General features: G+C 51.1%; 1 protein-coding gene and 1 long non-coding RNA gene across 9 annotated transcripts in view; one reads left to right on the top strand and one right to left on the bottom strand.

The window, feature by feature from the left end:
* LOC308549934 overlaps window positions 1–8,040 on the top strand; it is a 33,449-nt gene extending 25,409 nt beyond the window's left edge. Inside the window, exons 2-6 of one of the 3 annotated variants that reach the window (XR_013997816.1) lie at window positions 668–1,137; window positions 3,380–3,523; window positions 4,832–5,002; window positions 5,150–5,374; window positions 5,746–8,040. This is a non-coding gene — a long non-coding RNA (uncharacterized lncRNA). Of the gene's footprint in view, window positions 1–667; window positions 1,972–3,379; window positions 3,524–4,831; window positions 5,003–5,149; window positions 5,375–5,745 lie in introns of all 3 variants that reach the window. The other 2 variants (XR_013997817.1, XR_013997818.1) reach the window with 2 other exon arrangements.
* The window catches only part of TTC28 (tetratricopeptide repeat domain 28), a 463,914-nt gene that overhangs the window by 6,973 nt on the left and 443,335 nt on the right, over window positions 1–13,606 (bottom strand). For 5 of the 6 annotated variants that reach the window (XM_081123100.1, XM_081123101.1, XM_081123103.1 and 2 more), the window contains 7 exons: window positions 11,653–12,373; window positions 9,081–9,205; window positions 6,549–6,780; window positions 5,828–5,904; window positions 4,282–4,305; window positions 3,376–3,505; window positions 313–420 (listed from right to left, as the gene is read on the bottom strand). In XM_081123100.1, coding sequence (XP_080979226.1) covers window positions 313–420; window positions 3,376–3,505; window positions 4,282–4,305; window positions 5,828–5,904; window positions 6,549–6,780; window positions 9,081–9,205; window positions 11,653–12,373 — 1,417 coding nt within the window. The remainder of the gene's footprint in view (window positions 1–312; window positions 421–3,375; window positions 3,506–4,281; window positions 4,306–5,827; window positions 5,905–6,548; window positions 6,781–9,080; window positions 9,206–11,652; window positions 12,374–13,606) is intronic. The other variant, XM_081123102.1, reaches the window with a different exon arrangement.

The following is a 13,606-nucleotide window of genomic DNA, read 5'->3' as shown; positions in this document are numbered from 1 at the left end:
AGGTGTCCCTCCCAGGCCTGAGTGACCTGAGCACCGCTCCTCCCTATTCTGTCTGCTCTGCAGCCACCCTCTCATGTTCTAGTCTCGTATATTCTGCTTGTTTTCTTCATAGCACTTGGCAGCACCTCACCTAATACAGGACATGTATTTTAACTGTACTTTCCATGAGAGCAGAGAGTTTTTGTTTATGGCTCTTGAACAATCCCTAACACATACACACACAAAAACACTTCACCACATTTCTTTCCCCTTCCCAAAATGTTGCTAGGTGGGCTTGTGTCTGACCCCAGGGGCACTGGGCAGAGCTCTTACCGAAAAGGGCGAGTAGGGACTGGAGTGCAAAGTGCATGGTTCTTCGACTGGCTTGTTTCCCGGTTTTCAGGATTACTTCCTCCTGACCAACTTCACAGAGATCGAAACCTAGAGGAACAAAGGGTATAAACATCTTCCTTAGGGAAGATTCCATAAGCTGAAAAGGATGAGAGTTGTAGGGTTCCTCATACAGTGTCATGGGAACCCCCACAGGCCCCTCAGCAAGTGCCCCACCTGGGGCTCCCTTTGCCCCTTCATAGAGCACGCTGCTTTCCTGCCTGAATTCCCTTCTTGAGAGCTGAGGGTTGGAATTAGTAGTAAGGCTCATTAACATGTTTTCTCCATTCTTTTGTAGAACCGTCCACTTAAGGGAGTCTGTCCAGGACAAAAACTGGCCACTGTCTTTGGCTTTGGGTCCAATATGTAAAGCTGGTGTGTGGGACGGTGGAAGCTTCTCAAGGGTAAGGACGATGTCTTCAGACGTGCTCAGTGTCCACCACTGAGGGCTTTGGAATGAGCTGTCTGCGATGGTGGAGAATCTGCTATCTTGGCTGAACCACCCTGCAGGGACTCCACTCTGCCAAAGCCCAGGAGGGGCTCCTCCCTAAGTCTAGGGGTTTTACTGAGACTTGGAACAGGCACAACAAAGGGTGTGAGCCTCTGGAGCCAGAGGCTGGCTAATGAGTTATTGCCACAGCGCTCAGACTTATTAAGAGATGTTGCAGAGGCACCCAGTACATCGCCCCAGGAAGAACTCAGGAGGAAGAAGCCAAACACCCTGTGATGAAGGGCTGTGTCCACAGAAAGGCACCACCAAGCAAGAAGGTAGGGCCTGAAGAATCTTTACTCAGCCTCCTCAGCAGATCACTAAGCTCCACTTGAAACCGCACAAACACTTGGTGCTGAAGGCTGAGTTACAGGCCCTGTGATACCAGGCCCTTCCCCTCCTCTGATCTCACAATGTTCCAGTGACAGGGATCTGTCCTTTGTAATGCTGCCATGTCGGCATGCTATGCATTTCATGGCAGAGTAGCTACTAAAGGAGAAATCTGTCCATGTCTATATTTTATTCTTCCTGAAGGGCTCTGACACTGGTGTGACACTGTCTTTCCTTTGAGAATTAGGGTTACTCAAGGAGTCACCATTCTGGTTGCTATGGAACATTCTCCTCTCTGAATCCAAACAGTGCCTGAAAGCAACAGGGATGTCTCAGAGAACTCAGCATTTAAAAACAAATTAATGTAAATGTAATGTATTAATTTGCAAAGAAACCTCTACTTTTGCCAAAATGATTTAATTGGTTGCTCCAATAGAACTGAGTCCTCTAAAGAACAGACAGCCCTGTGATGGGTTGTGATGGCATGTGCTTAAAGTCGAGGGCCGGAAAGGGGGCGTCTCGTGGGGCCTTGGAGCCCTTGGAATGAGAGAGCCACCTCTCTAGATGCCTGGCCTGCAGAGACTCCTCACTTCCTCCCTCGCAATCTCAGTCCAGAGAATTTGAAAATTATAAGTATGTGCATAGCGACTGACCCCTTGAGTATCAATGGAATTTGGAAAGTACAGAGAAGTAGAGGAACATCAGTGAAAATGACCCACAACCCCAGGACCAGAGAGCCAGTGACAGACCTGGCAAAGGGCATCAAAACATCCACTTCACAGGTGAGGAGGGCTCGCTCGGTCACACCCACACCCAAGGGAGACTTATGTCCTGTGTGAGGAAGAGCTTTTCCTTTATAAAGAAAGGTCTTAGCTTCATCTTCTCACCTCACCTGTGTCACTGCCCCAACACTAGCCCTACAGCCTGTCATGGAAGTGAAAAGAGATGCATCCTGGGTATAGACCTGGCCTTTCTCACTCTTGCTCCATTTGCTACTGACCACTTTTACTTAGATATAAATTTACTATGTTTACACCAAGAAGACTGCTTTAAGTCCACAGGAAAACAAATAGTACAAATCATAAAGGACAATAAAGTGTCGGTTCACAGGGGATGTAGCGGCAGGGGCTTTGTGGGTCAAAAACAAATGGAGCCAGCACTAAGTTGAGGTGGGCTGGGAAAGGTCATCTACAAAATGGGTTAGAAAAGATGGTCCAATATTGAATACCTGGGCCTCACAGCAGAAGAAAAATTCTTTAAGGATTTGCTGCCCTGCCATGTCTGATGGCTGGTCCCTATAACAGTGAATTCAGGCTGTGTCATCCTCCAAAGGTTCTCCATCTCTCAGGTTAAAAACCAGAGGTCTTCCCATGTCCTCTCGGCCCCCCAGATCTGCCCCATTCCCCCCCAAGGCCAATCACTAGGACTTGGATGCTTGCTTCTGTTACGGTGCACCTCACCTTCTAAGGTGCCTCCCTTAGATTAGGTAGTTACTGTCTGTTCGTCTTCCCCACTAGAATGAAAACTAAGAGGGCAGGGCCTTTTGTCCTTTGCTCACTGCTGCATCCCCAGTGCCTAGAACACTGCCTAGCACATAACAAGTGTTTGAAAAAAGCTATGGTGTGAATGGCTCCCAAGCAAGTTACACAGGCACTCGAGCGAAGCAGGAGAGCAGCCTACAGGCTCCATGGAGTTATGTCAGGAGCTGCCCCAGCAGAATCACAGTGTTAAAAAATGAAAAGTGAGCATCCTGGATTGAACAAGGATCGTGTACATGTAGTTCTAGGTCCCCACAGTCAAATCTAAGTGGTTTCAATAGTATCCGTTCTCCCGGTTTCCAGTAGAGAGTGATAGAAAACAAATTAAAACCATTGTTTTATGACTCTTTTCTTAACTTTTAATCACAGCCTGACTCCCAACAATACTGAATCTAGCAGATTCATATTCAAATGATGACTACAAATGAGAAACATGAAGTCATAATATAAGGGAAATGGGACAAAGCTGGGGGGCCATTTGGGAATTGTACTAAAGCATTAGAACCTCTGAGGAAACTGTTTTTGAGTAATAAAATATCTAAGAAGATAGAAAACCCCTAAGAGTCTACCAACTTTACCCAACAGAAATTAGGAGAAAAGTAGATTTTTTAAAAATGGAACTAAAGAAACCAATGAAGTCTGTCCTACCTAGAGCCGCCAGGAATTCGTGACATCCCGGGAGCCGCCACAGCTGGACGCTGATGGAGACTTGAATGGGAGCCGACGCAAAGTCCTGTTCCTTCTCGCAGGCCTGCAGCTGGACCAGCACCTGGTGGAGCTGAGTAAGGGGGAACATGTGAGTTCTTGCTCCTTCCCAACATTTACTTCCCCTCCGGCCCACCTGTTATTCTTGTGTCACCTGTATTGTCATCACTAATGACCTTACATGTGTATAGCATATGAAATTCTCTGTATAGTGCCTTCATGCCTATTGTCCTCTCTGTGGGAAGCTCAAGGGGCAGTGGGGTGTTAAAGGTCATGGGCTGGCCCACAGTCAGGGTTTCTGCTTCCAGCCTCACGTCTTCCCTTGAGCACACTCGCTGTGGGGCTATTGAATGCAAGAAAGGGGCTTGAGGCCTAGAAGAGGGGTGGGTCATAGGCCTGGTCATCTCCCTCTTTTGTTTATTTAATTACAATCATCCGTATGATTTTGAGGTAAATGGTGAAGAGGAATCCCAGGTTACTCTCTAGAGCCTCAGCACTCAACCCACAGGACCCACTGAAGTGCCCTGGTGTTTCAGATTTCCTGACTATGAACACTACTCAGGGGTCTCGTGTGGGCTCACAGTGTCACTCACTTAAAGTTGCTTCTGCCCCTGCTGTTCCGATGGAACTGAAAGGTCATATCAAGAACACAAGAGGGTTGAGCAGGAAAGGGAGCCAGAGCAGAGGAAGGGGATGGACCATCTGAGCCAGTGGCACTGGTCATCCCAGCCCGAGCGCGTGTTGGCATGTGCACGTGTGCACTGAGCTCAGAACATGCCAAGGGGACCTCGGGGGTGGGTGGGTTGAGGGGCTCACCTGACAACAGTTGCTACTTAAAGTAGTACTCACCATTCCAACCATATTTTTAACAGCCTTCGGCCAGCAGATTATAAGAAAAAGAAAGAAAGAGAGAGAAAGAAGACAGTTTAGACTCAAGCACAGGTTGTTATGCAACACGAGCTGATCACTGCTTTAGGAAGCGCCACACCAGGCCCGCGGCTCTGACCGGGAGGGGAGAGGAGCAAGAGTCAGCAGGGACACACAGGAAAATGAACAGCCACACCCAGGCCAGAAGCACTCCGGGGTCAAGGGGCTGAGGGTCAGCCAGGTCCTGCCCTTCCTTGCCAGGAGAGGAGCAGGGCAGGCCAGACTCAAGTGGGAAGGGGCACAGCGGGTATGAATAGGCCATTCTGTAAACCAAAGTCCATAGTTCCAGTGACTCAGGAAATGTCTACCATCCACCAGCCACAGTGGTCAGCCCAGGACACTTCCGTGGGGCCAGGCAGGATATCAGGTGGAAAGTCCCTATACTGCCACCAAAGGCAAGAAATTAAGCAACTGGCTTTTTAGACTCTCAGTCTTGTGCTGCAAGTGTAATTCTCACTTTCTCTTTTTGTAGAGCATAGGCTTCTAGCCCACCTGGGTTCATTTTCACATGCAACATTCCAGAAGTGTCATCCTGATTCTATTCAAAAGCAGATGTAACACACTTATTACAAAATGAGTAGGCGCTTAACAAAGGAGCCAGATCACTGAGCTATGTTCAAATCCAGGCTGGAAGCAACCCCAGGTATGTCAAAACTCCAGACACCACTCAGGTTTTCAGAGGTTAATCCTAGATGGAGGAGCTTGATTTCCACATAGAAATATTTCTGCTTAAAATGATATCTGCTGATAAATATATAATATTTTTGTTTTTTTCAAATTATTACACAAGGATGACCAGAGAAAACTGCTCCGTGCTCTTCAGCGGTTGCTACTCCCTCCAGAAGCCCTCACACATGGCTGTCATGCTGGGGCATGTGCCAGATCCTCTGGCCAGTAGGAAGATCAGAAGATCTGAGACCAAGTTGGGAAGGGCCTACATGGTGCAGAGAGTTAGAATCCTCCAGATACATTAGATCTATATTTTCTTAAAAGAAAGCACATTTTTAAAAACCTGGTAAGTGGTATCTTGAAATAGAGTTGTGTGGGGTCACTGCTGTGCCTTAGTGGCTATTTTGTTTCAAGTGGAGTTCATACTTTGATCTGAGAGTAAGTACTGGAACACCTGTAGCCAGGCTGGCCCTATACCTGCTGGCTTAGGGAAGGTGGCTGTTTAACACTTGTCAGTCAGCAGAAAAACTGGTGGGTGGGATGACAAGGTGAAGGAGGCCACTGAATGGAGAGTTCAGGAAGTGCCCTGAGATTACAGGTGACAGCAGCCCCTTAAGTGTCCTCTGAAGGCCCTAAAGTTCTTGGGACTTAGTTCCCCTGTGTCTAGCATGTGCTGGGGAGAGATATTCTCTTTACTCCCATCTTTTGCCTTTGCAGGTTCCTACTTAGGGCCAAGTCACTCTCTTTCCAACTGGACACAGCCCTCAGGCCTAGGCTCAGCCGTCTTGGCTTGACTCACCCGGCTGATGAGCTGCTCGCCCGTCTCTGAGGCAGTGATGAGCTTGCAGAGGGCTTGGAGGGCAGGGTTGGGAAGACCTAAACCAAGAAGGAGATGGATGTTATCCAGAGGAACCTCTGCACCCACAGTCCTGCTGCCTTCCCAGGAGAAAAAGCCCCAAATGCTCAGCTTTGGTGGTCTTCAGGCAGCCAGACCTGTACATCCATGTCGATTTAGCAGAGAATGGTCTCCAAGAAAGGTAGGTGGGGTCAGGTGGCAGTCCTGACCCTGCTGCAGTCCTCCAGGTGCACAGTCACATTCCCAGGACCCCGTCTCAGCTGCTGAGGCAACATCACCCCTCTGAGTGATGCACAAAGGACAGCCCTGAGCTTCTGCACCCCGCTTCACCTTGGAGAGGCTGCATGGCTCTTAGATCTGAAGTTGCTGATTAAATAATAGCAGCTGCTGTTTGCCCAGCATTACCTCATGTCACCCAGGAAGAGGCAGAGCCAGGGAAGCATCCTGCTATGCAAAGAATGCCTCGCCATTACAGATAAAAAGATCAAGTCAAGAGCACTGGTTTCCTCCAAATCGGAAGTCTGGGTGTGGGGCTCTACCATTTCTCAGGACACTCTCTCCTTCCCAGCTGTGAGATCCAGCAACCTCGTGAGTACACGGGCCACAGCTCCCACCCCTCTGCCCATGCAGTCAGCCAGCCCCTCCTGCCCTGCCCGAGGCTCACCCAGCAGGGACTGGATGGTGCTGCTGCACTGCTGCAGCCGGTCGCCTGGGTCGGAGGTTGGGAAGAAGACGGCTGCAGGCAAGCCACTGGCTGGGGGGTCCAACCGGAAGCCCACAGCGGTGAGGAGAGCCTGCCAGCCGGGGATGCCACCCACTTTGTTCTCCACACTCTGCTGGGATGTGTACATGGCGTTGCGCTGCCCGTTCTGAATGCGCTGCAGGGACTTCTCCACCTGGAAGGGGAAGGGGGAGTGAGGCGCTGCTCTGCTCAGGGGCAGCCCTGGTTTCTCCAAGTGGCTTTGGGGAACAAAACGCCTCATGTATGAAGCTAGTGTAGGGCACCGTGCCCTGAGGACCATGACACTGCAGCTACGTAAGGCTTGGCTTCTTGCAAGGGAGGGCACAGAGGGAAGAGATGCTATAATCAGAGCCAGCAAAGGCTGGTGCAACAAGGAGTTCTGCCCCTCCCCTAACCCTCCACCGCCTGTTCCAGGCCCTCCTCCACAGACACTAAAGTGATTTGTCTGAAAGCCAATCTCAAGTCAGGGGCCTGCCCAAACTATGCATGGCTCCCCATGACTACGATAAACTCTCAGACCTTCAAGACCCCCATCCACTGTCCCATACACCAAGCAATGCCCCTCCCGGGGCCTTGACTGGCAGTACCCGTCCTTCCTCATACAACTCCTCCTTCACCCCACAGCACTGGCCTCCAGAACCTGCACCTCCTCTTCCGTGATCAAGTGGTCCTCCCCCCTTTCAGGACCTAACCTGGTGCCTGGGACACATGGGCTGAATCCATCAAGTAACTACTATGTTAACTTTCTCCATGAGCCCACCATAGCACTCCCAACTGCCTCAGGGCTTCCCCTGCCAGCTGCTAGAGAACTTTAGTCCATCCTGAGATGCTGTGTGCCCTGCGGCACATGTGCCATCACTGGAGGGACAGAAAAATCATTCCAAGATGTCACCTGACACTTTATTATTACAGTGAAATATCCTGTTGCTGGAGGTTGACATCATAGGCTGCAAGAAATGAGTGTTCCTGGGCAAGACGACCAGCTAGCTGGCTGTCCATCAGGCTGGGTGGGCCTTGGAGACACTGCACACTCAGAATGATTAAAAGGACATAAGGGCTGGTGAACTTGACCTATGGCCCTGTAGTCACACCAGATAAAGCCAAGAACAGAAAGCCTTAAATGTGCCTGAGGAGCCTCAAGGCCAAATGGGAAGCAGCTGAGAGGCCTGGCTCTTGCTCCACAACTTGGCCAGAGAGAAGCAAGCCAAACAGGTAGAGAGGGCAGTTATCTAAGAAAAGCAGTCTGGGCCCGGCCGGGCGTGGCTCAGCGGTTGAGCGTCAACCTGGGATCCAGGCGATCGGGGTTCGATTACTGGTCAGGCCACGTGCACGGGCTCGATCAATGACTGTCATCATTGATGTTTCCATATCTCTCCCTCTCCTGTCCTCTCTTTGAAATCAATAAAGATGTATTAAAAAAAAAAAAAGTCTGGGAGCTGCTGCAAGGAGGAGGGTGATGGAGTGACAGGGACCTGAGAAGGGCCCCAGTGCTGAGCAACGTAAGGGCTCTGCAGTTTCCCGGTGCAGGTAAGTTCTCAAGGCATGTGGGCACATCTACCCTGGAGCAGGCAGGTGGGCTACCTTAAGTCTGGCCTGAGAGCTGTCAGAAGTTTCCAGGTTACACATGCCCACCTAGATCCCAGCCTCCAGACTCTAAACTTCCCAATCCCAGGGCCTGTGTGAAGCACTTCCCTGGGCCCACCCTCCTGAGCACGAACAGAACCCTCATGCACATGTCTGTGAGGTGGCCATGGGGCAGCTGTTTGCATGGGGTTTGGAAAGAGCTTGGATGTGGTGTGGGCCCCTGGGCTGGTCTGTCTTGGGCAGAACTCCAAGGAGGCTAAGAATTCTAAATTATTTGAAACTGCCTTTCAGGTTGTCAAGGTGGAAGGGTGAATCAAGTTTCATGTCACTCTTTCTTGCCATTATAACAAATATATATAAAATGTCATGGGCCCTCTTGGCTGGCCAAGGTCAGGGTCAGGCTTGGACTCTTCCAACTAAACTTAGGGGAAGGACAATGTCATCTGACTATAAATACCATCTCTCTGCTACTGGAACCCTATTGTGTGCCAGCTACTCACCTTTCTAATCCTGGCAATAACCTTGAAAAGTTAAAGTTTGATCCCCACTTCCAGATGAAGAAATAAAGGCGCAGAGCACCAAGGTGACTTGCCCAAAGCCACATGGCCCAGAAATAGCTGTGGTGTGGGCCCCTGCTCCAGATCACTCCTCCCCAGGGTCTTGGTGAGGACTGTTGCAGCCATCTATGTGACATCACACGTTGTGCCCACTGCTTGGACCAACTGGCTTGACCCACACACGTCTGGGGACAATGTCCCCTCCACCTGCTCATGTGCCCTGGTGCTATGGAAACCATTCAGCCTCCCCCTTCTCGTGCATGTCCAGCGGCTTTTCCATGGGAGCCTGGGTAAGGGCTCCCCATCCCCTTACCAGGTGCAGCAGCACTCGCAGGGCATCCCGCGCACGCTCCGGGTGCTGCAGGACCTCAGTGAGGGCCTGGCCAACGAGCGAAGAGGGGCTGTTCAGCTTCACGTCACTCCCGATGAGCATGAACCCTGTGAAGAGCACAGAGGGAACCTCAGAGCCCATCATCACCGCAGCTGGCCAGCTTAGAGACCCTGCCCCCCTGCTCCCAGCCTGGGCTGGTCTCGAGCTCACCTATGCCTCAGTTACCCAGCTAGAAAGAGGGGGGCCGCCCAAGACAGCTGCTCTATGGGCTGGACTGTGGGATATCTAACTCGCGCAGGGGCAGTCTGTCACCCTTTGGTCCCCTCCCTTTTAAGAACTGAGTGGACAATGCTATTTGCAATGGGAGTTGCTCAGGAAACTCTCTGCTTTCCCACTGTGCCATTAGCAAAGGCAGGAAAAGGACGTCCTGGGCCCACCAGGGCCCTTCCCTGGCTTGGCCACCATCCCAAGGAATAATCTGCTTTGTTTTCACTGAAATTCCTCTGTGTCTGGTTACATGCCCAGGGACAGAGGGACAGGTATGCTCGACGCCTTGGGGCCACTGGATGAGAGGGCAAGAGAAGGTATTCCTCCAGCTGTAAGAGCAAGCAGACCGAGCCAGGCTGGGAAGATCCGCACGTCCACCAAGACCCCATCCCTCCTCTCAGCACCGCTTCTGTAAGCAGGGCCTGGAGGAGGTACAGACAGAGCAGTCTCCTCAAGCCACCAAGCAACCTTGGGCGAACCTACCCCCAAATAATGAAGGGAAGGGGCTTTCTAAAAGAACAGATGAGCCACGGCTGTTTTTAAGGGTAGGTAACAGGACAGCATCATTAAACATCATTTTCCCCAGAACAAAGTGGTGACTTTATCTGTCACTAAAACTAAAAGGCAAAACTACCATGTCCCTAAGCACATTGGGAAGACAGGGAGGGGGCCTGCACAGGGGCAGGGGACCTATCAGGAATAAATGGCCAAGCACGGACCAGGTTCCCACAAAACTTGCAGTATGTTCTGTGCAACTATGCAGGGCCAAAGCCCCTTGTGATTACTGCAGTGCATGTAAAACAGACATCGTGTGCTGAGATTTCCGTGATTGCATGGAAACCACTGGCTTCGCCTCTGATTTCTGCATCTGGCAGCAGAAGCAGCTCAGCAATGTAGCCAGGCCCAGACCCTCAGTGCCTACCCACCCGTGAGGTGAGGGCTGCCAAAGAGTAGACCTGTTAGACCAACTAAATGTTTCTCTTCAGCCACAAGAAGAAACAGGAGGGATTCTACATAGTTTTTGGATGCCCTTTTGAAAAATTACTGCAGCTGTGTTGTGCTGGTGATGTAAACAAATGTTCCTGTATATCAACAACACAGCTCATGTGCCTGGCACCAGGCAGCACAGCTCCGCACCCAGGACCCCTGCATTCTTGTTTTCTGGCCGCCCGGGCCTGGGAACACCATGGCTCCACTTCAGGGCTTATCCAACTTTGGAAAATGGCACCAACAATATCAGCACATGTCAACTGGATTGATTTTGAGAGGAAGAGTAAGTTACTCTTTTGTTCCCAACTTTTAAATATACCCATGGATGGTACATTTTTTGCCATTGAAACAAATTGTAAATATTTGAAAATAGTATATTTGATGTTTCTCTGTTTCTCAAGGTTTAACACACTGCTTTATGGAGCAGTACTATGGTTATGGCATTGGTGCAGAGTCCTAGGAGGTGTAGGGGCCAATTCTGACAGACCACCACAGACTGAAGGTCATGAGGTGTGTCAGCAAGACCACCCCAGCTGGGTGGAAGGCTGGTGGAAGAATGGCCTCAAGTTGGGTTTGGACTGCAGCCTATCAGGGGGGCCTCCCGCATGGGAGGGTCAACAGGGACCCTGGAGGATGAAGGTCATTATACAGAGCTGAGAGACAGAGTCCCTTGCCCTCCTTCCTGTGACCAGCTGTCACAGGAACATCCTTCCTTCACTCCTAGACCCTTCCCCCCGTGCGGAAAGGCCCACTCAGAGCATGCGCTCTTGGCCCTCCAGAATGTGCAGTACCTCACGCATCACGAGACATTCAACCTACTCCTCAAAGATCGCCTCAGACGTGGACAGGGAGGTATCATCAGCACCGCCACCATCATCCCCATGTTACCACTGAGCTTCAGAGAGGGTTAGTAACCTGTCTCAGGTCACACAGCCTGGACCTGGGGCTAGATCAAACCCAAGTCTTCCGAATACCGAATCTAGGGTCTTTCTACCACACCACTGTTTTCTACACAAGGGTGCCATAAAATGGGTCATCCAGCAAACACCTCAGGAGGAGTTTTACATTCACACTCCGATGGCAACCTGTTCTGCTGCTCCTTGGTCAAAAACCGATTTTAATACCATGGTAGTAAGACTGATTTGGCAGAGGGCAAGTCTCAGGAAAGGAGGCTCTCTCCCTGAACCTTCCCATGCTGCCTTACCCAGTGCCCCGCCCTGTCCTGCCCACCCCTCCCAGGGGCTGTGAGGAGCGACCTGAGGCCCTGACAGGTGCCAGCTGGTGGCCGTGCTCTCACCTGCCCAATTGGAAGGGTGCGAGAAGGCCTTGCTGCTCTGCACCACCTTCATGGCCTCCCCCAGGGCAGCGCTGGCTTTCAGGCTGTTCAGCAGGGATGAGTAGAAAGCATGGAGAAACATCTTGGAAGCAGCCACAGGCACAGGCCACAAAGACACAAGGACACACTGTGCACCAGCAGCCAGGAAGGCCCGTGTCAATGCAATGACCCCATCGGCTGTGACTTTGCTGTTGGACTCCTGAGAGGAGCCAAGGACCACCAGCTTCACGGGAAGCCGCAGGTCCAGGACGTCGGCCGCCGTGAGCAGCAGCTCCTGCAGGGGCGGGCAGTCCGAAATGCTTTCGCCGTCACTGGTGTCATCCTGCACCCGGAGGGACTCTGGGATTGTGTAGGGATGGCCGAAGGAGCTCTTGCTGCTGGCAGGGTTGCCATCGGCACTGGGCGTGAGGACCAAGGCCGAGAGTTTCCAAGAGATGTGGGTGGCAAAATGGACGCACTCAGCCTGGGTCAGGGCACTCATGACCCGCTCCTTGGTAGCCACACTGCCAACCAGGGGCTGGCAGCCCAGCAGCTCCGACACCATGTAGGCTTCCTCCTCAGCTGATGGCATCGGCCCCCACAGCCACCTGTCCATCACTGCTGAAGGGAGCTTCGGGTTGCCAATGACAGCTGCCATGGACGTGGAGCTGGAGTAGGTAGGTGGGGTCTTCCTCAGGTGAGACTAGGAGGGAGGAAGGACAAGCACACCACCATCAGACCGGCCGGACTTTCCAGAAGCACAGGGACAGTCAGCTCTTCAGTCAGGGCTGGGTCTACCTTGGCTCTACCTGTTCCCCAATAACCTTGTTCACTCTAATTTTCAACAGCCACTGACAAAGGAGCTTCCCGTTTGTCAAACCCCAGGAGGCCTGGGGAGGAGGTATTGACGAGACAGAATGTGTTGGAGGTGAGGGTCTGTGGTGCCTGCCTGACCCTCGTCTCTCACCCCTAAATAAGGGGAAACCCACTCCTGATGAGTCAGGATGTGGGGGTGGCTTTGTTTACAAAGCAAGTCAAACTCAGAGGCGACAAGGCCAAATTAAGTCCTTTATAGGCACGGTGTACTGAAAAGATTATAGTTCCCTTCCATTTATGTGCTGCAAAATAAAAACATCAGTGAATTATAAAATCACCATAAAGAAGTCCAACAAAGTTCTGATTTCCTCCCCCATGATGATGCCTTTTGGTGCTTTCTGGGGAAAATCAAGTATTAAATTACTCCAAAATAACTTTTTGGTGCCCTACCCACTTTGACTCAGTGGTTAGAGCATCAGCCCATGTACTGAAGGGTTATGGGTTCAATTCTGGTCAAGGGCACATACCTCGGTTCCAGGCTCGATCCCCAGCCCCAGTCATGGTGTGTGAAGGAGACAACCAATTGATGTCTCTGTCTGCCTCTCTCTCTCCTTCCCCCTCTCCCTTCCCCTCCCTGAAAAGCAATGGAAAAAATATCCTTGGGTGAGGATTAAAAAATAATAACTTTTTGGTGTTTACACTTGGGGATGTCTTAAACTTTCAGTAAGAGAAATGCCTGTTGGGTGCCTGTCAGGAGATGGGACTCTTCCATCTCCTGGTGACACTGGCAAACAGCCAGCTCACTGTTGTCTCCAACATGAAGCTCTCTCAACAGAGGTGATCTCTGATCCCCGGGGTGCTCCTGGCAGCAGGTGCAGTGAGCCTGCCCCTGTGTGGGACAGCATCCAGCCAGGCCACCTCACTTCACATCTGGGATTTAGTCAACCAAGGACAGAAGGAAAACTCAGGGAAAATAATTTCTTTCGCGTTGAATTGATTCTGTCCCATAAGAAAGGTACGATTCAGCAACGAAAGTAGCCAAAACTAAGATCTCCAGAACCCCATGAAGCAGAAAATGACCTGGTTTAAACTATGCCAACGGTCAAGGCAGGTCCCTTGG

This window comes from Miniopterus schreibersii (genome assembly GCF_964146895.1).
Source record: "Miniopterus schreibersii genome assembly, chromosome: 20".
NCBI classification, from domain to species: domain Eukaryota; kingdom Metazoa; phylum Chordata; class Mammalia; order Chiroptera; family Miniopteridae; genus Miniopterus; species Miniopterus schreibersii.
The sequence above is the reverse complement of the archived record's forward strand: the minus strand, read 5'-3'. Positions and strand labels throughout refer to the sequence as shown.